Below are 23,765 nucleotides of genomic sequence, written 5' to 3' on the forward strand. Positions count from 1 at the left end.
AACGCGCGTGGATGGGTTGGTCACGTAGTTGACAATCAGTCCTGTGATTAGCTGTTTTGGATTTTATAAGGACACGTCATCAGTGAGCGTTGAATTTACGTGGTGTCCTTTTTTTTTTTTTTCCAAGGGAAGAGGAGAGCCGTTGGATTTTGAATTTGGGGTTCGTGGCATGTTCCGAGTTTCCGAGTTACGAACTCGTTCGTCGTCCCAGTCGCTCTCTCCTCCCAGAAATACACAGACATGGCGGTCTCTCTGCTTCACCGGTAATCTCTCCGCTCTCGTCGTTTTCGTTTCCTCGTTGATCTCTAAATTATACAAAATCATATTTTTATTTCTTGTAATTTTTCGTAATTATTTGTTTGATTAGGTTTTAGTAAGTTGCGAGTGTTGGGTGATGCAATGGAAGTTGATTTAGTTACGAGTCCAATGCAAGAGGAAGATGCTTTTGGAGTTGATGAGAATTATCAAAATGTAAGCTTCAAGTTCAAATTTTTAATTTTTTTTTTTTTTAATTGAGCTGTGCAAGTATTTTTCATGCAATTTATAGCTTATTTATTTATATACCGGTAGCTTGATTAGGTTGAGGGTTTAGGGTTTATGGAGCAAATGAGTTTCCTTTTCGGGAAATTGGCTGAATTTTGAAGAGCTGCAGTGTATGATTGAACTGTGTTCGTGTCAATAAGTCAGACATTTGTAGCTAGTGTGGATTGTGACCTACTTATTCGTGTGTTTAAATACGCAATAATCGACAGGGGTATTCTCGATTGCTGCCAGCATTGGTACGTGCTTTAGTGTGGCTTTGTGTGTGTGTGTGTGTGTGTGTGTGAGAGAGAGGGAGAGAGAGAGGAATTTTGTTTTATGACATGGGTTCATCTGGGGGTTTTTCAGGTTCTGTTTCACATGCATTGACAATTGGGCTACCATTACAAACCTCTGCCCGCTTTGCCAGAATGAATTTCAAATGATCACATGTGTTCCGGTGAGTGATGCAAATAATTTTGTACAAATGATCAAATGATCACATGTGTTCATGTGGAATTGGAATTCAAAGATTTTGTACAAATAATTTTCAACCAAGACTTTTTTTTTTATTTTTTTAATTATTGTGGACAAGTTTCAACAGAGACTAATTTTTCCATATTCATCTGTGCAGTGACGATGATTGGTGTATTGAAGGGAAGAATAACACTCTCTCATTTCCATCATACTACATTGATGAAAATGTAATTATCCTTGCATGTTTTCTTTTTAAAATCTTCTTGCAATCCTGATAATTTTTTTCCAAGGTTTTTTTTGGTTTAAAGTACTGACTTTCACGTAGCAGTGTTGTCAGGTGATTCTACATATTTCACTTGTGGTTTATGGTTCTAAATTTGTTTTCCCTTAAATGACTCTATGTCTGAATCTTCTGAGTCATGACCCATGAGTTGTGAATTTTTTCCGTTCCCCGGGTTTCTTATGTGCCATGCATTGATCTCTTCTGAAGACCCAGTACTTTGGTTTAACAACTGAGACGTGGTGTTGTGCTTATAAGCATCATTAGGGTAATCTGTAGCCATTCCCGTTATATCAAGATGCAGCCGAGAGGAATTGAATTAGTACTTTATACGGGATATGGACCTTCTAATATGGGAATGCTATGTGCTCCACAAAAAAGATGAGTTTGGATGTTAGCGTGGTTTTTAAGTAATGGTTAGACTAAGGTTAATTCTATGTTTTGAAGTCATTCCCATTTAGGTCTGATTAGGATCCCTCTGTTTCCTTTTCTCCCCAATCCTGTAATTTGCGTCTTTATTTTTTTCTTCAAGTTTACTTTTCAACATTTGATCATTTGATACCAAATTCTTATGTTACTTTATCATCTTGTAGGCAGTTGCATGCTTGGATGGAGATGGCTGCAAAATTCGAAGTGGATCAGTGGCTATTGAGGGAGATTCCAATCTTGATACATCAATTGCTTGTGATTCATGTGAACTATGGTAAACAATCAAGCAAAGTGATATAGGAACTCTTTCCATTAAAATAAATGCTTTTATAAAAAATTAGTTTCTAATTGCTTTTTGACTTGAATCAAAACAGGTACCATGCTTTCTGTGTGGGATTTGATCCGGAGGGCACATCTGAGAGTACATGGTTATGCCCAAGGTAGGTTACATGGGGATCATTCCTTTGTTCATGGGTGTTGCACTGTTGCCTCCTTTGCTGAACCTAGTCTGTGGCTTTTCCTTATAGATCCTGTTTCGTTATAATATCAATAACAACTTGTCATGGGCCGCACCCTAAGTCAAAGGAGATAATTAGGTTGTCGGTCCTTTTCCTTTCTATGGGAGCTTTGTTTTTGTTGTGGAGATCCCTATCTTGAGTTGTCAACCAATTAGATTAAACAGTCAAGTCAGGTAATGATACCATCTAATTTGTGACTCGGGGACAAAGAGAACCATTCATGTTTACAATTGCTGCCAAGGAACAACCCCTATAGGTTTGGACTGATTAGTGAGCTTTGGCGATCCATATTTATCCACCTCAAGATTTCTAGGCATAATGGATTACACATTTCTCTTTTTTTCCCTAAAATTCCTATGTCCCCTCTTTTCATATAACTTGTCATACTGATTTTTTTAACTAATCCTAATTTTTGGTTTGTTTTGTCTTTCTGTAGATGTTTAGTTGATGAAATGACAAAAAAATCAGATGCAGGTTCAGTCCAGAGGTCTAACAAACAGTATGGTCCAGAAAATCCTAATGGTGAACCTGAAGCTGAGGATAATCTTTCTAGAAAGGTATCTGTTTCTGTTGCTGATAGTGGTGAGACAGCTGTTGTGGTCTCAATGGCTGGCAAAAATCATGGGTATGGAAAACCAAGTGAGAGCATTTTGCCAACCGGTGAAGTTGGAAAGGACCTGAAGTCTAAAGAATTGGTATTGTCTACTGACGATAGCCACAAATTGGAAAAACCTTCCTGGGAAAGAAACATTAACCAACCAGTTCTTGAAGCTCAGCAACTAAAACTGTCCCTATCCAGTGATACCTCCAGTTTACCTTCAAATTCTTTAGCACCAAAGCAGTTAAGGATGAGTACTGATGGATCAACGAATGAGCCTAGTAGTTTTGATGGCATCACGAATGCTTCTGGAAAGACCTTTGATGAATCACAGATTAGTAACAAACAGTCTGACAATGACTCCAATGTGGGCCTTCATCTTGGGTTATCCGTGGGCTCGTTTTTGTCTGGTAATCTACATATTTTTCCTTTTTTTCCTTTATTTCAAGTTAGGATAGCATATAACTGAAGTTTTCATATGCTTACCTGATGTAGAACTGCGGTAGTATTAGGATAAACAAGGGTGTGACGGAACCGAGAAGAGGTAAAAGATCGAGGAGACGAATTAGGGGTCGAAGAGACGAAAGGAAAGGGGAAGAAACCAGGGAGTTCTAGTAAGGAGATTTTTCATTCATCAAAGTTAAATTAAAAGATTACAATCTGCTCTATTTATAGAGACAAACTTTGAAAAATAGGAAAGCAAAATCTAATAAGAAATCCTTTAACAACGGGGAAATCTTAACTAAACTAGGAAAACTAATAAAAGGAAAGCTAATCCAAGTAGAACTAGGAGATGCATTCTGCATCATTCTCCCCTACTGAAAAGAACTCGACACAGGCGAGTAAGCCAATATTAAGGACAACGACGACGTTTGTAAGTATGGATGATAGGAGGACAGGATGCTGCCAAATCAAGATCCTTAAGAGCATCCTGATAATGGTGCAAAAGACTGGAATCCAACTCACGAAATTCTGCTTCTGTAATCCAAGTATCCTCAGTAGCAGGCTTTCCCACCCAACGAACCAGATAACGGGTCAATCCTCCAGTAGACGAAGTCACAACTTCATGATCCAAAACGTCAGCAATCTGCTCTGTAGGGGCAGAAATAGTGGACGGAAGTCGTGGTGCCATAGGAGGAATGGAACTTTGAGCAACATCCATCGACATCGGTGGAGAAAAGGTTCCCCGATAAGGAGATAAGTCAGAGACATTAAAAATGGGACTGATCTGCATCGTGGCAGGTAACTCAATCAAGTAAGCATTGGACCCAAGCTTCCTAAGGACACGATAAGGACCCATCGAACGAGCATGAAGCTTTTTAAAAGCTTGCTTAGGAAAACGCTCAGGACAAATCCGCACCATAACAAAGTCCCCTTGCTGAAATTCCTGGTGACGACGATGAGCATTAGCTGCCAGTTGATAACTGTCGGTGTGCATGGCTATTTGCCGACGGACGTCATCATGCAGTTGTCTAATATGTTCAGCAAACGACGTAGCAGAGTCGGAGGCGCGGGCAGCCATAGGAAGAGCAACTAGATCCACAGGTGATCGGGGAGAAAACCCGTGAACAACCTCAAAAGGACTTTTACCGGTGCTTCGATTAACTGAGTTGTTATAAGCAAACTCAGCCACAGGCAACAAGAGATCCCAATTACCAGGCTTATCCCCAACTAAACAGCGAAGTAAATTTCCAAGACTGCGATTAACCACCTCCGTTTGTCCATCCGTTTGGGGATGGAAAGCGGAGGAAAACTTCAAAGTAGTCCCGAAAAGCTTCCACAAGGTTTTCCAAAAATAACTAACAAATTTGACATCACGATCAGAAACAATAGATACAGGGAGGCCATGCAAACGAACTACGTCCTCAAAAAATAATTTGGCCACATGAGAAGCATCGGTATTTTTGGCACAAGGTAGAAAATGCGCCATTTTAGAAAAGCGATCAACTACGACAAAGATAGAGTCATGGCCGCGACTAGTCTTAGGTAAACCAAGCACAAAATCCATACTAATATCCTTCCAAGGAGCATGAGGGATTGGTAGAGGGGTATACAGACCTGTGTTACGTTTGCGAGATTTAGCTAGCTGGCATGTGCGGCATTGGGAGAGGAGCTGAGCAACATCACGTTTTAACGACGGCCAATAGAAACGATCTTCCATCAAGGCAATGGTTTTATCTTTGCCAAAATGTCCAGCCAAACCACCACCATGTAGTTCCCAAATAAGGAACTCACGAAGAGAAGTACGAGGAATGCATAATTGGGTTTTCCGAAACAAGAACCCATCCCTTGTAATAAAGTCCACATACTCACGACGGTTACCGTTGGAAACCTCATGGAAAATAATTCCAAAATCTGGACACGACGAATAATCGGCCTTAATACGATCAAACCCAGTGACCTCAACTGTCATTGTGTGCAAAATAGTAGCCACGCGACTAAGGGCATCAGCTGCCTTATTGTCAATACCTGGACGGTGTCGTAAAACAAACGTAAAGATCTGTAGATATTCGGACCACTTGACATGTCGACTGCTAATGGTGCGTTGAGAGTGGAGATATTTCAAAGCTTGATGATCGGAATATAGCACAAATTCGTTTGGCAATAGGTAATATTGCCAATACCGAAGGGCCTGTACCACAGCATAAAACTCCTTGTCATAAGTAGAATACCGTTGCTTTGCTGCATTAAGTTTCTCACTAAAGTAGGCTACTGGATGTCCTTCTTGACTAAGCACGCCACCAATTCCGACTCCGGAAGCGTCGCATGCCACTTCAAAGACTTTATTCAAATCAGGATGTCGAAGAACAGGTGCTTGACTCATCTTTTGCTTCAAAATTGTAAAGGCCGTGGTAGCTGCAGGGGTCCAAAGAAACGCTCCTTGTTTCATGCAATCAGTTATGGGTGCCATAATAGTACTGAACCTGGGAATAAATCGGCGATAAAAAGAGGCGAGACCATGAAAGCTGCGTGCCTCTGTTAATGTCGTAGGTGTTGGCCAACGAGTAATAGCCTCCACTTTAGCGGGATCGGTGCTAACCCCAGCTGCAGAAATATTGAACCCCAAAAATAGAACTTGCGGTTGAAGAAACGAACATTTGGGTAAGTTAGCATACAGTTTTTCCGCTCGTAATGTAAAGAATAGTGAGTGAAGATGTTTGAGATGTTCTTCTCGAGAGTGGCTGTATACGAGGATGTCATCAAAATAAACCACCAGAAATTTGCCAATATAGGGCCGTAACACATGAGTCATCACCCTCATAAACGTGCTAGGTGCATTGGACATGCCAAAGGGCATAACAAGCCACTCATATAAACCATCAGGGGTTTTAAACGCGGTTTTCCACTCATCTCCTTCACGAATTCGGATTTGATGGTAACCACTGCGAAGATCTATCTTAGAAAACCATTGGGAACCAGCCAAATCATCCAACATATCCTCAAGTCGCGGTATGGGGAAACGGTACTTAACTGTAATTTTATTTATGGCGCGACTATCCACACACATTCGCCAGGAGCCATCTTTTTTTGGTGTAAGAAGAACTGGAACAGCACAAGGACTTAAACTATGACGAATAAAACCCTTAGCCAACAACCCCTGGATTTGTCGATTTAATTCCGCTCGCTCAGGTGGGTTCATACGATAATGGGGAAGGTTAGGAAGTTGTGAACCAGGAACGAGGTCAATGGCATGTTGAATCTCTCGTGCTGGAGGTAGTTCATCTGGTAAGTCTTCAGGTATAACATCAGAGAATTCCGTGAGTAGCTGCCGTATAGGTTCGGCCAATGGAGTGGGGGTACATTCAGAGACCGGTTTAAGCAAGAGAGCAAAGACCACCCCCGTGTCTTGTAGTTCATGTGTAAAATCTACAGGTGATAAGATACTTAAACGATGCTCCGAAGCCTTCCCGTTTAAGGACATTGTCGGTTGAACCTCCTTAATTGGTTTGATGGCTGGATTGGAAGGCTTGAGTGTTATATTTTTCCCTTCATGTTGGAAAGTATAGGTGTTCTCTCGGCCGCAACTTTTGACGTTACGGTCATAAAGCCAAGGCCGGCCTAGTAGCACATGTGCAACACTCATAGGTAGGATATCACAATAAAGTTTCTCGTGACAGGGACCCAATTGAAGAGGAACAAGACATCTTTCAGTAACAGGTAACCTAGTTTTATCTACCCAGCCGACTTGAAAAGGATGGGGATGTGGTTCGGCCTGAAGGTGAAGACGATCGACGGCAGCTTTAGAAATAACATTCAGCGTACTTCCCCCATCAATAACTAGCTGGCAGCGAGTGGTACCGCAAGGGACATAAGTCTGGAAGATACTTGTGCGTTTCCATGAATCAGGAGGTGGAGGTGTAGATGCTGAATAACTACAACGCATAACACTCAGTTGTTGCAATGCTTCTTCCTCACAACAATTATCAAGGTCGGGATCATAAATAGGTTCAAGGGGCTCCACATACTCATCCACACAAGGGTCCTCAGTGTTGGAGCTAATATTTAAAGTTCTGTGAGGGCAACGGGAGGCGATGTGGCCCTTAGCATGGCAACGATAGCATTCGAGGTGAGTAGCCGTGGATGGGGCTGGTCCTTTCTCTGTGGCAGGTACCGTGGGAGCATGTGGACCAGTGATGCCATATTTGGAACTTGGATTACTGCGGTTTGGAGCAGAGGTGGAAGGATACCCGGAAGTCCCGGTGTACCTACGTTGTGGGCGCAAAAAGGTTTCAGCTTCCAATGCATGGCAATATGCATCTTCCAACGTATACGGACGGAACCGACGGACTTCACGCTTGATATCGTCACGAAGACCATGAATAAAACGAGACATGGTGATGTCTGGTTCTTCACGAAGCCCCGCACGTATTTTGTGTTCAATAAAACGAGCGTGGAATTCTGTAACTGTAACACTTCCTTGTGAAAGGGTCCATAACTGATCATACAATTGATGGCGATAAAATGTAGGAAGATATTGTTCGCGAAGCTTGAATTTCATCTCGTCCCAAAGAGTCACAGGCTGTTGTCCCAGTTGGTATAGTTGCTCCTCCACGGAATTCCAATATTGTCTAGCGGCTCCCTGTAAGGTCATCTTACCAATGCGTATTTTATAAGCATCCGTCAAATCATACCAAGCAAAATAATCTTCCAGGGCTTGGATCCAATCAAGAAACATCGTAGGATCCCCACGACCATCAAAAGTAGGAGCGATAGGTTTGATGTGGCGGATGATCTCGTTGTCAAACTGGCGAGGGGGAGGAGGGTACTGATCATGTGGAGCGGGTGGTAGGTTTAGAGCCTGAGGAGTCCCTGGAGGAGGACCTATTGTATGTTGGTTATAATGGCGTGGCGGCATAGACCCCGTGGAGCTAAGCGGCATTCCGTAGGACACTGCCTTTAATTTAGGATCCACCGGTGGAGTGGGCAAAAGGCCACTTGTTGGTGGTGGCGTCGACGAGCTTGGGATCACGGTGGAGGAAGACGAAGTTGCAGCGTGTTCAACCCGAAAGTGGTTGATAAGTAACTGAACGGAGTTTTGAAGTTTAGTGATGGCAAGGTCCGTCGTTGAACGATGGGCGTGAGCCTGTACCAACTCTTCTTTGAGGTCAGTGCTGAGTTTAGAGAGTTGGGTTTCTATGCCCGCGATATTGTCCGTGACTTTGTTTTGGAACGTATGACATTGGTCTGCAAGGTTGGCCACGGTTTGGGGTGCCATGGCAGGGGTCAACCGCCAACGAAAGGGATTGTAGGCTCTGATTACCAAATTGATGTAGAACTGCGGTAGTATTAGGATAAACAAGGGTGTGACGGAACCGAGAAGAGGTAAAAGATCGAGGAGACGAATTAGGGGTCGAAGAGACGAAAGGAAAGGGGAAGAAACCAGGGAGTTCTAGTAAGGAGATTTTTCATTCATCAAAGTTATATTAAAAGATTACAATCTGCTCTATTTATAGAGACAAACTTTGAAAAATAGGAAAGCAAAATCTAATAAGAAATCCTTTAACAACGGGGAAATCTTAACTAAACTAGGAAAACTAATAAAAGGAAAGCTAATCCAAGTAGAACTAGGAGATGCATTCTGCATCATTACCATGTTCAACTTATTTATTTGTTTTTTATGTTCCTCTAGCTGCTGACATGAATAATAATGACACTGAAGATATAAAGCAGCACAATCCTTCAGAAGAATATTTTTCAAAAGGTATGAAGCTATTTTAAGCATCATTTGTTCTCTCCCCCTCTCCCTCTCTCTCTCTCTCTCTCTCTCTCTGTTTTGGACGGGGAAGAGACCAGAGAGAGTTATTTTTCTAATTAAATACAACAGTCACTCACGTACCATTTGCTTATTGTTGAATGTTTCTAGCTGAGACTCTCATACCAAAAGAAGTGACTGACGATGTGAAGCAGCACGATCCTTGGGAAGGATATTCACCTATAGGTATCTTTATTCATCATTTGCTGTGTTTTCTTTTTGCTTGGGAGTGGAAGCAAAACAAATTTAAAAAATTAAATTGTTTGGTCACCAGTCACTTGTGTGCTTTGCTTAATTATTGAACTGTTTTCAGCTGACGAAATTGTACCAGATGCTAATTTGGATGCCCCTGGATCGACTGCTGGTGGAAAGAGAAAGCGTATTGATTGCAGGTCACTTGTCATTCTTATACGGTTTTCAGCAATTAGTGCTAGCTATGAGCCTCAGGTTTTGTTACTGCTATCCTCAATTCATATGATGTCACCATCAGTCGTGTAATTGTTCTAATATTCCTAAATTATGTCGGCTGTGTTGTGTTTCTTTCTACTACCTCAACTCTGTATGTCACTGATGTTTCTTACTTTATGTTGGACGTGTTGTCTTTCTGTTATCCATAGTAGACCTTGATTCATTCCGCTGGCACGTTCATCGTGTATTAGATTTTGGTTTCGGGGCATCTCTCTTTTTCCTGTCTTTTAGATTCCAGTAAGGTGGTTACTATATTTCTAATTCCATTGTATTATTGTAGTTTGTAGATTAAACTAAATCAGTATGTAGGTTTGGCCAATTATTGTTCTATTCGCATAAAAATGCATGCATGCAACACAAGTTTTCAATTTCTGCTTTATAAATATTCCCCAAAAGCTCTCTTTTATTTCCCTTTGATGCAATGCAAACTCATCACTAAAATATCAAAAAGCATCAACAAAATGTCAGCAGAAGTCAACTCAACTGGTTGAACAAAAATGCAGGTTAATTTTAAGCGGTTTCACTATCCTCACACTTGTATTTTAGCAGCCTTCTATTTTATTGTCTTTTTCCTGAAGAATTTGTAATTCGAATGTCGATTTGCTGGCTTTACATGCTTCATAGCAAGTAGAATAAGAGTTCTGACTTTATTTTTCCTTGACCTTTTGGTAGCGATGACATTCGTATCATTGATGATGATGGAGATACTGACCCTAAGATTGAGACCAAAGTTTCTGCTAAGAAAATCAGAGAGGATGTGAAGACACAACGCATGGCTTCCAATGACCAAGCCAAAGAATCTGTTCCAGATGATTCTGAAAACTGTTCTATCCTGACTGTAGCTCATAAAGATAGCACGTTATCATCTCATCCTGTTGAGGGGAACACCACTTCCGATATAATGAGCATTGTTAGAACTACGAAGCGTAAATCTTCTAAGGGGATTGCACGCTCTAATCCTGCTGATAAATCATCACAAGAACAAGAAACTGTGCCTGGTTTGAGAGTTAAAAAGATCATGAGGAGAGCTGCTGAGGACAAGGACTCGTCTGTGACAGTTCAGACACTGAGAAAAGAAATAAGAGAAGCTGTCGGTAAAATTTCTTAAAAAGTTATTGCCGAAAACCTTTTCAATCCAAAGCTTCTTCATGCCTTTAGGACTGCTGCAGCAGGGGGACCTCAAACTGAACCTGTTTAGAAGGTACCACATTTGGCACTGAACGCAAAGAAGGCAATATTGCAGATGGGAAAAGTACGTGAGAATCTAACAAAAAAGATTTATGGGACATCCAATGGAAGAAGAACACGTGCATGGGACCGGGACTGGCAAATCGAATTTTGGAAGCATCGCAGCTTAGGAACTACAGAGCCTGAAAAGATTGAGACTTTGAAGTCAGTTCTTAATCTTCTGAAAGAGAGGTCAGAGCATGTAGATACAGAGCAGGAGTCCGATAAGCAGTCCACAAATCCAATTCTTTCCAAGTTGTATTTAGCAGATGTATCGGTACTCCCAAGAAAATATGATATTAAGCCTCTCTTACCTCTTAAAACTGCTGGTAATACAGAGCAGAATAATAAACAGCTTGCCTTGAATGACAAGTGTTCGGAGTCATCTCTTAATTATTCCACTTCAAATTCCTCAAAAATGAATACGGTTTCATCAAAAGGCCGGGTTCCTTCATTGGAGAAATATGGGACTAAGAATAATGTTCCAAGCTCAGAGAATGGCGCTGCATCTAACAAGGTACATCAAGACAAACGCTTGGAAGGGTCCTTGGTTTCTTCGTCTGGTGCTTACAAATCTAAAACCACGAGTGAAGTGGTTGATAAAACTGACAAAAGAAAATGGGCTCTAGAGGTTCTTGCCAGGAAAAGTGGGGGAGGCATGAACACGACAAATGAAAAACAGGAGGACAACACACTCAAAGCAAATTACCCTTTGCTAGTATGTAAAAGCTTTACTTCAAAACCATTTGTTTATGCTGTTTGGTTCTGCAGATCATATAATAAAATTTGTGGTTGCTTTGAGCAGGCTCAATTACCAATAGACATGAGGCCGGTTTTGGCGCCCAGTCGTCATAATAAAATCCCCTTATCAGCGAGGCAGGTATGAAGACCTTGTGTGTGCTCTTCTTCTAACCAATGTTGGTGCGTCCTAGATATCGAATTTAATCAATTCTCTTGATACTTGATAGGTTACTCCGTAAGGTCTTTCTATTAAGAAATATTTTGAACATGGAAAAGGGTGTTGCCTTCTGTTGGTCTTTGAATGGAAAATTAGAAAGGTGGTAGGTTTTTGAGCTTTCTTATGAGGAAATGGTAGAAAGGAACCTTGCCCCCTAATTTCTCATAATCTTGCATGAGGAGTGATTCATCAAGTAAACCTAAGCTAGGACACGCCACTGCTTCCAACACCACCTCAATCGAACAACAACAAAGTCATTACCATTGATTTAACCGTTGCTACTGATATTACTACCACTCTGATGAGAGCGCCAACATGAGTTTCTTGGGCTATGTCAGTACGAGTTACAAGTTCTTTTAACATCATTTATTTGTTTAATTTCATGAAACTGGAGGCTAATTGATTGTTTGGACTTGTTATAAACATCTGCCTTGCAGACACAGCTGTACCGTCTGACTGAGCACTTTTTGAAGAAAGCAAATCTGCCGGTGATCCATAGAACTGCGGATACGGAGTTAGCTGTTGTAGATGCAATAAATATAGAAAAGGGGGTTGCTGATAGGTCAAGCAGCAAGCTAGTGTATATGAATCTATGTTCCCAGGAGATATTGCGTCGTTCAGAAAATAGGAAGTCTAGTGCAGGTGCAGCCCCAGTAAATAGTTCATCCCCATCTTCAGTCCCTGCTGATAGAGCAGAACAAGCTGCCGATGAACTTTCAACTGATCCTGTAATTGAAGCAGCACTGAGAAATGCTGGTCTTCTGTCCGATTATCCTCCAAATAGTCCACATCCCAATGTGGAAGTTCCTGCTGAAGAAGAGGGCCCCTCGTTAGATATCAGAGAGGAAGGGTCTGATAATGTATTTGAAATGGATTTTCAGCCGGATCTGGACATATATGGTGACTTTGAGTATAATTTGGAAGACGAAGACTACATTGGCGCTGCTGCTGCAAAAATCTCCAATCCACAACCAGAAGAAGGGGCACCAAAATTGAAACTGGTGTTCTCTACACTTCAACCTGAAAGATCTAATCAGAATCTAGATTCTGAGAAGATAGGGACGACTGTTGAAGTACAAAAAGATTCTTCCAGCATGCTCGAGAATCATACTTGTTCAGGTTTGGAAAACTCCATCATGGAGGGTGGGACTGACGAATCTAGCGTTCCTCTGGAATCCTTGTTCGGTAAAGAAGGTGAAGAACTTTCTGTTGCAGAATGTGAAGAATTGTATGGACCCGATAAAGAACTACTGATAACGAAATTTCCAGAAGCATCAGAAAAGCTATCTGGATTGATTGATGAAGCTTTGGTTAAGGATAAAGATTCTAAAGAGAATGAAAATTATGCACCAAAGTCAAACCAAGCAGTAAAAACAAATGGATTGGGTAAGGAGAACAATTTGAAAAATATGCTTGTTGCCAGTGGTGGATGCAACTCCTCTGGCAGAGAAGATTCAGCGAACCACATACAACCAGGTGAAACGGTTGATACAAAGGAGAAGAAATCCACTACGGGTTCTAACAATCAGTCTAACAGCGTTGGTTCTGTATCTAAGAAGGTATTTCTCAGCCACGTTTCCCTAAAACAAACTTTAAATTCCTTTACATCGCTCTTGTTTCATTCTTTAAACCCGTATGAAAGGATATTTTCTGTGGATGAACTTAAGGTAATTGAAATATGTCATTTGGGCTGACTTGTTTCCAATCCTTTACAGGTGGAAGCCTACATTAAAGAGCACATCAGACCGCTATGCAAGAGTGGCGTGATTACGGCTGAACAATACAAGTGGGCCGTCGCGAAAACAACTGGTAAGGTTACGAAATACCATTCTAAATCCAAGAATGCAAATTTCCTAATTAAGGAAGGTGAGAAGGTGAAGAAACTCGCTGATAACCACCACAACCACCACCACCATGACCGCCACCTAAACCGCCATCATCACCACCGCGTCACCATGCCTACCTACTCCTCAACCACCTCAACACCACCCCCACCATGATAATCACCAAATAGACACCAACTTAACCACTATCTTGCCAATAATTACCACGTGACACTTCTACCACAATCGTTGCCACTACCACCACCTCATAAGGCCACTTTGGCATGGTCATTATCACCATTTCAATAATGGAAATTTAAAAATAATAATACGTACTAATAAATTGGTCAATAAAGATTTCATGGCAATCCACGGAATTTTAATAATTTTAACATTGAACTCTGTAGAATTCTACAAAAGTTTATCATTTAATTCTTTTCTTTTCCGCAAAAGTATATTATTAAAAGGGAGTCTTAACGAAACATTCTTGGTATTGTTAGTTTTTAACGTTAAGAACATTTTTATTCTAAAAAGTCACCTCTGATACGATTCACTTATAACACTTTTTTATCCTTTTGGTTATAACTCAAAGTTTTCAATCCATTTTCATTAGTTTTCTTATTAAAAGTCTATGAAATTTTATAAACTTTCTAATAATCAGTAAAAGTCACATTAGACACTCAACAAAAGTCTATATAAATCTTAATAAACCACACCTCGTAAAGTAAGCTACCACAGAAAGTGGCAAAACTTGAGTTTTTGAATTATGTAATCCAAAACAAGTGGTAGTGATAGTTAGGTTCTGTTGCTTGATAAAATACAATAGCATTTTATGTTGAATGGATGAAGAGATCCGGGACGCCACAATTATGACATAATTTCATCCGAAGCATATTATTTAAGGACAATGTTAGGAAGACTAAATTTGTAGATAAAATTTTGTAAACTGAATAACATAGAAGTTGATGATTGAATTATGACTTAAGCGTTGATAAATGTGCTCATTCCTATTGGTGACACGTCATTTAGTTTGCAAATTTTGTTTACAAATTTAGTCTTTGTAACATTACTCATTATTTAAATAAGAATCATGTCCTTGTTAAAAATGAGACTACAACTTACCAATATTTCTCTACATGTAAGTGAGAGATCTTAAGTTTGACTTATTTGGTCGGCAAGTTCGATACCCCTAATTATTATTGCTGACTCATTATAGGACTTTGTTCAAATTTCCCACCCTTTAAGTACGTAGAATATCGGTTAGTATATATATAAAAAAAAGTCTTTGATGTCCAAAATACTCTGGTATCCGTTCACAAAACGCCACCAAAATTTGCCAAAGAGCTTTAGCTCAAGTGCTGAGGATAGGCTCATAAGTTCAAACTTTTAAGAAACAACACCAAACTTTGACACAAAACAGACGGACAACTGAGCATCGAACATAAGAGCAAAGGTGGTTCCAGATTCCACCAATTGCATAGGTTGGGTGTGGACACCCCTCCAGGCTCCATCTAGGCACTGTTGTCCTTCCAAATCCGCCCGGAGATCCTAAGCTTGAGCTCCTTCCTGTCTCCACCGGAGAAAAAAAGTGCCATGTTACGCTGGACTATGAGACCGTCATGGCTGTCCCTGACCTTCTGATGGCTGTCACGGATGCTCCGAGGGGTTCCTTCCCATATTAGTTTCCTGCTGTTGCTGCCCACCTCCAGTCTGTAGCTGAAGCTTCGTGCCTCAGCCGCATCACCCATGAAGCGAAGGAATGCAATGTAAACCGGAGCTATGCCGAGGTGGAAGGCTTCAAAGTGCAGACAGAAGTACTGGTTGTAACAGTTAAAAACCTAACAAAATATAAAGAATGTGAAGGCGAGCATCTAGGAAAACAAACACATCATACATTCACCAATTACCATAGATACTAAGATTAGAGCCAACCCATTACCCATTTAGTAAACAGAGTTTGGGCTCGTTTGTAAATGCTTTTATATAGGGCACTTCTTCTTATAGCTAGTTTTGTGAGAAGCATAACAAAATTTTTAGTACTATTCCAAGTTCTTAAGTTCTATAAAGACTTATAAGTACTTTTAGCTGTAAAAACACTTTTTCTGGGTGGATTTTTGTTCAAAATGTTGGGTTGCCTTTAATAGAAGAGTTCCTAAAAAAAGTGCTTATGGGCATAATACTTTCTAAGGAAGCATTTCCAAACAGACTCTATGTGTTTCTCTATAAAACATTTTTGTAATTCAAAAGATTTTTTTAAATATTTAAGCCAAAGATTGCCAGGACTACTTTTGAGTGTTATATTTTTCCCTTCATGTTGGAAAGTATAGGTGTTCTCTCGGCCGCAACTTTTGACGTTACGGTCATAAAGCCAAGGCCGGCCTAGTAGCACATGTGCAACACTCATAGGTAGGATATCACAATAAAGTTTCTCGTGACAGGGACCCAATTGAAGAGGAACAAGACATCTTTCAGTAACAGGTAACCTAGTTTTATCTACCCAGCCGACTTGAAAAGGATGGGGATGTGGTTCGGCCTGAAGGTGAAGACGATCGACGGCAGCTTTAGAAATAACATTCAGCGTACTTCCCCCATCAATAACTAGCTGGCAGCGAGTGGTACCGCAAGGGACATAAGTCTGGAAGATACTTGTGCGTTTCCATGAATCAGGAGGTGGAGGTGTAGATGCTGAATAACTACAACGCATAACACTCAGTTGTTGCAATGCTTCTTCCTCACAACAATTATCAAGGTCGGGATCATAAATAGGTTCAAGGGGCTCCACATACTCATCCACACAAGGGTCCTCAGTGTTGGAGCTAATATTTAAAGTTCTGTGAGGGCAACGGGAGGCGATGTGGCCCTTAGCATGGCAACGATAGCATTCGAGGTGAGTAGCCGTGGATGGGGCTGGTCCTTTCTCTGTGGCAGGTACCGTGGGAGCATGTGGACCAGTGATGCCATATTTGGAACTTGGATTACTGCGGTTTGGAGCAGAGGTGGAAGGATACCCGGAAGTCCCGGTGTACCTACGTTGTGGGCGCAAAAAGGTTTCAGCTTCCAATGCATGGCAATATGCATCTTCCAACGTATACGGACGGAACCGACGGACTTCACGCTTGATATCGTCACGAAGACCATGAATAAAACGAGACATGGTGATGTCTGGTTCTTCACGAAGCCCCGCACGTATTTTGTGTTCAATAAAACGAGCGTGGAATTCTGTAACTGTAACACTTCCTTGTGAAAGGGTCCATAACTGATCATACAATTGATGGCGATAAAATGTAGGAAGATATTGTTCGCGAAGCTTGAATTTCATCTCGTCCCAAAGAGTCACAGGCTGTTGTCCCAGTTGGTATAGTTGCTCCTCCACGGAATTCCAATATTGTCTAGCGGCTCCCTGTAAGGTCATCTTACCAATGCGTATTTTATAAGCATCCGTCAAATCATACCAAGCAAAATAATCTTCCAGGGCTTGGATCCAATCAAGAAACATCGTAGGATCCCCACGACCATCAAAAGTAGGAGCGATAGGTTTGATGTGGCGGATGATCTCGTTGTCAAACTGGCGAGGGGGAGGAGGGTACTGATCATGTGGAGCGGGTGGTAGGTTTAGAGCCTGAGGAGTCCCTGGAGGAGGACCTATTGTATGTTGGTTATAATGGCGTGGCGGCATAGACCCCGTGGAGCTAAGCGGCATTCCGTAGGACACTGCCTTTAATTTAGGATCCACCGGTGGAGTGGGCAAAAGGCCACTTGTTGGTGGTGGCGTCGACGAGCTTGGGATCACGGTGGAGGAAGACGAAGTTGCAGCGTGTTCAACCCGAAAGTGGTTGATAAGTAACTGAACGGAGTTTTGAAGTTTAGTGATGGCAAGGTCCGTCGTTGAACGATGGGCGTGAGCCTGTACCAACTCTTCTTTGAGGTCAGTGCTGAGTTTAGAGAGTTGGGTTTCTATGCCCGCGATATTGTCCGTGACTTTGTTTTGGAACGTATGACATTGGTCTGCAAGGTTGGCCACGGTTTGGGGTGCCATGGCAGGGGTCAACCGCCAACGAAAGGGATTGTAGGCTCTGATTACCAAATTGATGTAGAACTGCGGTAGTATTAGGATAAACAAGGGTGTGACGGAACCGAGAAGAGGTAAAAGATCGAGGAGACGAATTAGGGGTCGAAGAGACGAAAGGAAAGGGGAAGAAACCAGGGAGTTCTAGTAAGGAGATTTTTCATTCATCAAAGTTATATTAAAAGATTACAATCTGCTCTATTTATAGAGACAAACTTTGAAAAATAGGAAAGCAAAATCTAATAAGAAATCCTTTAACAACGGGGAAATCTTAACTAAACTAGGAAAACTAATAAAAGGAAAGCTAATCCAAGTAGAACTAGGAGATGCATTCTGCATCATTACCATGTTCAACTTATTTATTTGTTTTTTATGTTCCTCTAGCTGCTGACATGAATAATAATGACACTGAAGATATAAAGCAGCACAATCCTTCAGAAGAATATTTTTCAAAAGGTATGAAGCTATTTTAAGCATCATTTGTTCTCTCCCCCTCTCCCTCTCTCTCTCTCTCTCTCTCTCTCTGTTTTGGACGGGGAAGAGACCAGAGAGAGTTATTTTTCTAATTAAATACAACAGTCACTCACGTACCATTTGCTTATTGTTGAATGTTTCTAGCTGAGACTCTCATACCAAAAGAAGTGACTGACGATGTGAAGCAGCACGATCCTTGGGAAGGATATTCACCTATAGGTATCTTTATTCATCATTTGCTGTGTTTTCTTTTTGCTTGGGAGTGGAAGCAAAACAAATTTAAAAAATTAAATTGTTTGGTCACCAGTCACTTGTGTGCTTTGCTTAATTATTGAACTGTTTTCAGCTGACGAAATTGTACCAGATGCTAATTTGGATGCCCCTGGATCGACTGCTGGTGGAAAGAGAAAGCGTATTGATTGCAGGTCACTTGTCATTCTTATACGGTTTTCAGCAATTAGTGCTAGCTATGAGCCTCAGGTTTTGTTACTGCTATCCTCAATTCATATGATGTCACCATCAGTCGTGTAATTGTTCTAATATTCCTAAATTATGTCGGCTGTGTTGTGTTTCTTTCTACTACCTCAACTCTGTATGTCACTGATGTTTCTTACTTTATGTTGGACGTGTTGTCTTTCTGTTATCCATAGTAGACCTTGATTCATTCCGCTGGCACGTTCATCGTGTATTAGATTTTGGTTTCGGGGCATCTCTCTTTTTCCTGTCTTTTAGATTCCAGTAAGGTGGTTACTATATTTCTAATTCCATTGTATTATTGTAGTTTGTAGATTAAACTAAATCAGTATGTAGGTTTGGCCAATTATTGTTCTATTCGCATAAAAATGCATGCATGCAACACAAGTTTTCAATTTCTGCTTTATAAATATTCCCCAAAAGCTCTCTTTTATTTCCCTTTGATGCAATGCAAACTCATCACTAAAATATCAAAAAGCATCAACAAAATGTCAGCAGAAGTCAACTCAACTGGTTGAACAAAAATGCAGGTTAATTTTAAGCGGTTTCACTATCCTCACACTTGTATTTTAGCAGCCTTCTATTTTATTGTCTTTTTCCTGAAGAATTTGTAATTCGAATGTCGATTTGCTGGCTTTACATGCTTCATAGCAAGTAGAATAAGAGTTCTGACTTTATTTTTCCTTGACCTTTTGGTAGCGATGACATTCGTATCATTGATGATGATGGAGATACTGACCCTAAGATTGAGACCAAAGTTTCTGCTAAGAAAATCAGAGAGGATGTGAAGACACAACGCATGGCTTCCAATGACCAAGCCAAAGAATCTGTTCCAGATGATTCTGAAAACTGTTCTATCCTGACTGTAGCTCATAAAGATAGCACGTTATCATCTCATCCTGTTGAGGGGAACACCACTTCCGATATAATGAGCATTGTTAGAACTACGAAGCGTAAATCTTCTAAGGGGATTGCACGCTCTAATCCTGCTGATAAATCATCACAAGAACAAGAAACTGTGCCTGGTTTGAGAGTTAAAAAGATCATGAGGAGAGCTGCTGAGGACAAGGACTCGTCTGTGACAGTTCAGACACTGAGAAAAGAAATAAGAGAAGCTGTCGGTAAAATTTCTTAAAAAGTTATTGCCGAAAACCTTTTCAATCCAAAGCTTCTTCATGCCTTTAGGACTGCTGCAGCAGGGGGACCTCAAACTGAACCTGTTTAGAAGGTACCACATTTGGCACTGAACGCAAAGAAGGCAATATTGCAGATGGGAAAAGTACGTGAGAATCTAACAAAAAAGATTTATGGGACATCCAATGGAAGAAGAACACGTGCATGGGACCGGGACTGGCAAATCGAATTTTGGAAGCATCGCAGCTTAGGAACTACAGAGCCTGAAAAGATTGAGACTTTGAAGTCAGTTCTTAATCTTCTGAAAGAGAGGTCAGAGCATGTAGATACAGAGCAGGAGTCCGATAAGCAGTCCACAAATCCAATTCTTTCCAAGTTGTATTTAGCAGATGTATCGGTACTCCCAAGAAAATATGATATTAAGCCTCTCTTACCTCTTAAAACTGCTGGTAATACAGAGCAGAATAATAAACAGCTTGCCTTGAATGACAAGTGTTCGGAGTCATCTCTTAATTATTCCACTTCAAATTCCTCAAAAATGAATACGGTTTCATCAAAAGGCCGGGTTCCTTCATTGGAGAAATATGGGACTAAGAATAATGTTCCAAGCTCAGAGAATGGCGCTGCATCTAACAAGGTACATCAAGACAAACGCTTGGAAGGGTCCTTGGTTTCTTCGTCTGGTGCTTACAAATCTAAAACCACGAGTGAAGTGGTTGATAAAACTGACAAAAGAAAATGGGCTCTAGAGGTTCTTGCCAGGAAAAGTGGGGGAGGCATGAACACGACAAATGAAAAACAGGAGGACAACACACTCAAAGCAAATTACCCTTTGCTAGTATGTAAAAGCTTTACTTCAAAACCATTTGTTTATGCTGTTTGGTTCTGCAGATCATATAATAAAATTTGTGGTTGCTTTGAGCAGGCTCAATTACCAATAGACATGAGGCCGGTTTTGGCGCCCAGTCGTCATAATAAAATCCCCTTATCAGCGAGGCAGGTATGAAGACCTTGTGTGTGCTCTTCTTCTAACCAATGTTGGTGCGTCCTAGATATCGAATTTAATCAATTCTCTTGATACTTGATAGGTTACTCCGTAAGGTCTTTCTATTAAGAAATATTTTGAACATGGAAAAGGGTGTTGCCTTCTGTTGGTCTTTGAATGGAAAATTAGAAAGGTGGTAGGTTTTTGAGCTTTCTTATGAGGAAATGGTAGAAAGGAACCTTGCCCCCTAATTTCTCATAATCTTGCATGAGGAGTGATTCATCAAGTAAACCTAAGCTAGGACACGCCACTGCTTCCAACACCACCTCAATCGAACAACAACAAAGTCATTACCATTGATTTAACCGTTGCTACTGATATTACTACCACTCTGATGAGAGCGCCAACATGAGTTTCTTGGGCTATGTCAGTACGAGTTACAAGTTCTTTTAACATCATTTATTTGTTTAATTTCATGAAACTGGAGGCTAATTGATTGTTTGGACTTGTTATAAACATCTGCCTTGCAGACACAGCTGTACCGTCTGACTGAGCACTTTTTGAAGAAAGCAAATCTGCCGGTGATCCATAGAACTGCGGATACGGAGTTAGCTGTTGTAGATGCAATAAATATAGAAAAGGGGGTTGCTGATAGGTCAAGCAGCAAGCTAGTGTATATGAATCTATGTTCCCAGGAGATATTGCGTCGTTCAGAAAATAGGAAGTCTAGTGCAGGTGCAGCCCCAGTAAATAGTTCATCCCCATCTTCAGTCCCTGCTGATAGAGCAGAACAAGCTGCCGATGAACTTTCAACTGATCCTGTAATTGAAGCAGCACTGAGAAATGCTGGTCTTCTGTCCGATTATCCTCCAAATAGTCCACATCCCAATGTGGAAGTTCCTGCTGAAGAAGAGGGCCCCTCGTTAGATATCAGAGAGGAAGGGTCTGATAATGTATTTGAAATGGATTTTCAGCCGGATCTGGACATATATGGTGACTTTGAGTATAATTTGGAAGACGAAGACTACATTGGCGCTGCTGCTGCAAAAATCTCCAATCCACAACCAGAAGAAGGGGCACCAAAATTGAAACTGGTGTTCTCTACACTTCAACCTGAAAGATCTAATCAGAATCTAGATTCTGAGAAGATAGGGACGACTGTTGAAGTACAAAAAGATTCTTCCAGCATGCTCGAGAATCATACTTGTTCAGGTTTGGAAAACTCCATCATGGAGGGTGGGACTGACGAATCTAGCGTTCCTCTGGAATCCTTGTTCGGTAAAGAAGGTGAAGAACTTTCTGTTGCAGAATGTGAAGAATTGTATGGACCCGATAAAGAACTACTGATAACGAAATTTCCAGAAGCATCAGAAAAGCTATCTGGATTGATTGATGAAGCTTTGGTTAAGGATAAAGATTCTAAAGAGAATGAAAATTATGCACCAAAGTCAAACCAAGCAGTAAAAACAAATGGATTGGGTAAGGAGAACAATTTGAAAAATATGCTTGTTGCCAGTGGTGGATGCAACTCCTCTGGCAGAGAAGATTCAGCGAACCACATACAACCAGGTGAAACGGTTGATACAAAGGAGAAGAAATCCACTACGGGTTCTAACAATCAGTCTAACAGCGTTGGTTCTGTATCTAAGAAGGTATTTCTCAGCCACGTTTCCCTAAAACAAACTTTAAATTCCTTTACATCGCTCTTGTTTCATTCTTTAAACCCGTATGAAAGGATATTTTCTGTGGATGAACTTAAGGTAATTGAAATATGTCATTTGGGCTGACTTGTTTCCAATCCTTTACAGGTGGAAGCCTACATTAAAGAGCACATCAGACCGCTATGCAAGAGTGGCGTGATTACGGCTGAACAATACAAGTGGGCCGTCGCGAAAACAACTGGTAAGGTTACGAAATACCATTCTAAATCCAAGAATGCAAATTTCCTAATTAAGGAAGGTGAGAAGGTGAAGAAACTCGCTGATAACCACCACAACCACCACCACCATGACCGCCACCTAAACCGCCATCATCACCACCGCGTCACCATGCCTACCTACTCCTCAACCACCTCAACACCACCCCCACCATGATAATCACCAAATAGACACCAACTTAACCACTATCTTGCCAATAATTACCACGTGACACTTCTACCACAATCGTTGCCACTACCACCACCTCATAAGGCCACTTTGGCATGGTCATTATCACCATTTCAATAATGGAAATTTAAAAATAATAATACGTACTAATAAATTGGTCAATAAAGATTTCATGGCAATCCACGGAATTTTAATAATTTTAACATTGAACTCTGTAGAATTCTACAAAAGTTTATCATTTAATTCTTTTCTTTTCCGCAAAAGTATATTATTAAAAGGGAGTCTTAACGAAACATTCTTGGTATTGTTAGTTTTTAACGTTAAGAACATTTTTATTCTAAAAAGTCACCTCTGATACGATTCACTTATAACACTTTTTTATCCTTTTGGTTATAACTCAAAGTTTTCAATCCATTTTCATTAGTTTTCTTATTAAAAGTCTATGAAATTTTATAAACTTTCTAATAATCAGTAAAAGTCACATTAGACACTCAACAAAAGTCTATATAAATCTTAATAAACCACACCTCGTAAAGTAAGCTACCACAGAAAGTGGCAAAACTTGAGTTTTTGAATTATGTAATCCAAAACAAGTGGTAGTGATAGTTAGGTTCTGTTGCTTGATAAAATACAATAGCATTTTATGTTGAATGGATGAAGAGATCCGGGACGCCACAATTATGACATAATTTCATCCGAAGCATATTATTTAAGGACAATGTTAGGAAGACTAAATTTGTAGATAAAATTTTGTAAACTGAATAACATAGAAGTTGATGATTGAATTATGACTTAAGCGTTGATAAATGTGCTCATTCCTATTGGTGACACGTCATTTAGTTTGCAAATTTTGTTTACAAATTTAGTCTTTGTAACATTACTCATTATTTAAATAAGAATCATGTCCTTGTTAAAAATGAGACTACAACTTACCAATATTTCTCTACATGTAAGTGAGAGATCTTAAGTTTGACTTA

At 40.6% G+C, this 23,765-nt stretch overlaps 1 protein-coding gene across 1 annotated transcript; it reads left to right on the plus strand.

Moving 5' to 3' along the window:
• On the plus strand, positions 1–23,705 carry LOC103949246. Its single transcript, XM_048589519.1, is given in 19 exon segments — positions 1–263; positions 368–471; positions 1,870–1,979; positions 2,080–2,145; positions 2,660–3,231; positions 8,952–9,023; positions 9,186–9,260; positions 9,388–9,466; positions 10,215–11,487; positions 11,575–11,649; positions 12,165–13,286; positions 13,443–13,536; positions 18,001–18,072; positions 18,235–18,309; positions 18,437–18,515; positions 19,264–20,536; positions 20,624–20,698; positions 21,214–22,335; positions 22,492–23,705. Coding segments are annotated over 19 exon segments (6,717 nt in total). The 5' UTR covers positions 1–169; the 3' UTR covers positions 22,777–23,705.
• The last annotated feature ends 60 nt before the right edge of the window (positions 23,706–23,765 follow it).

Source organism: the organism of the source record quoted next, unplaced genomic scaffold (assembly GCF_019419815.1).
Source record: "Pyrus x bretschneideri cultivar Hongxiangsu unplaced genomic scaffold, Pyrus_bretschneideri_v1 Contig3, whole genome shotgun sequence".
Lineage (NCBI taxonomy): Eukaryota > Viridiplantae > Streptophyta > Magnoliopsida > Rosales > Rosaceae > Pyrus > Pyrus x bretschneideri.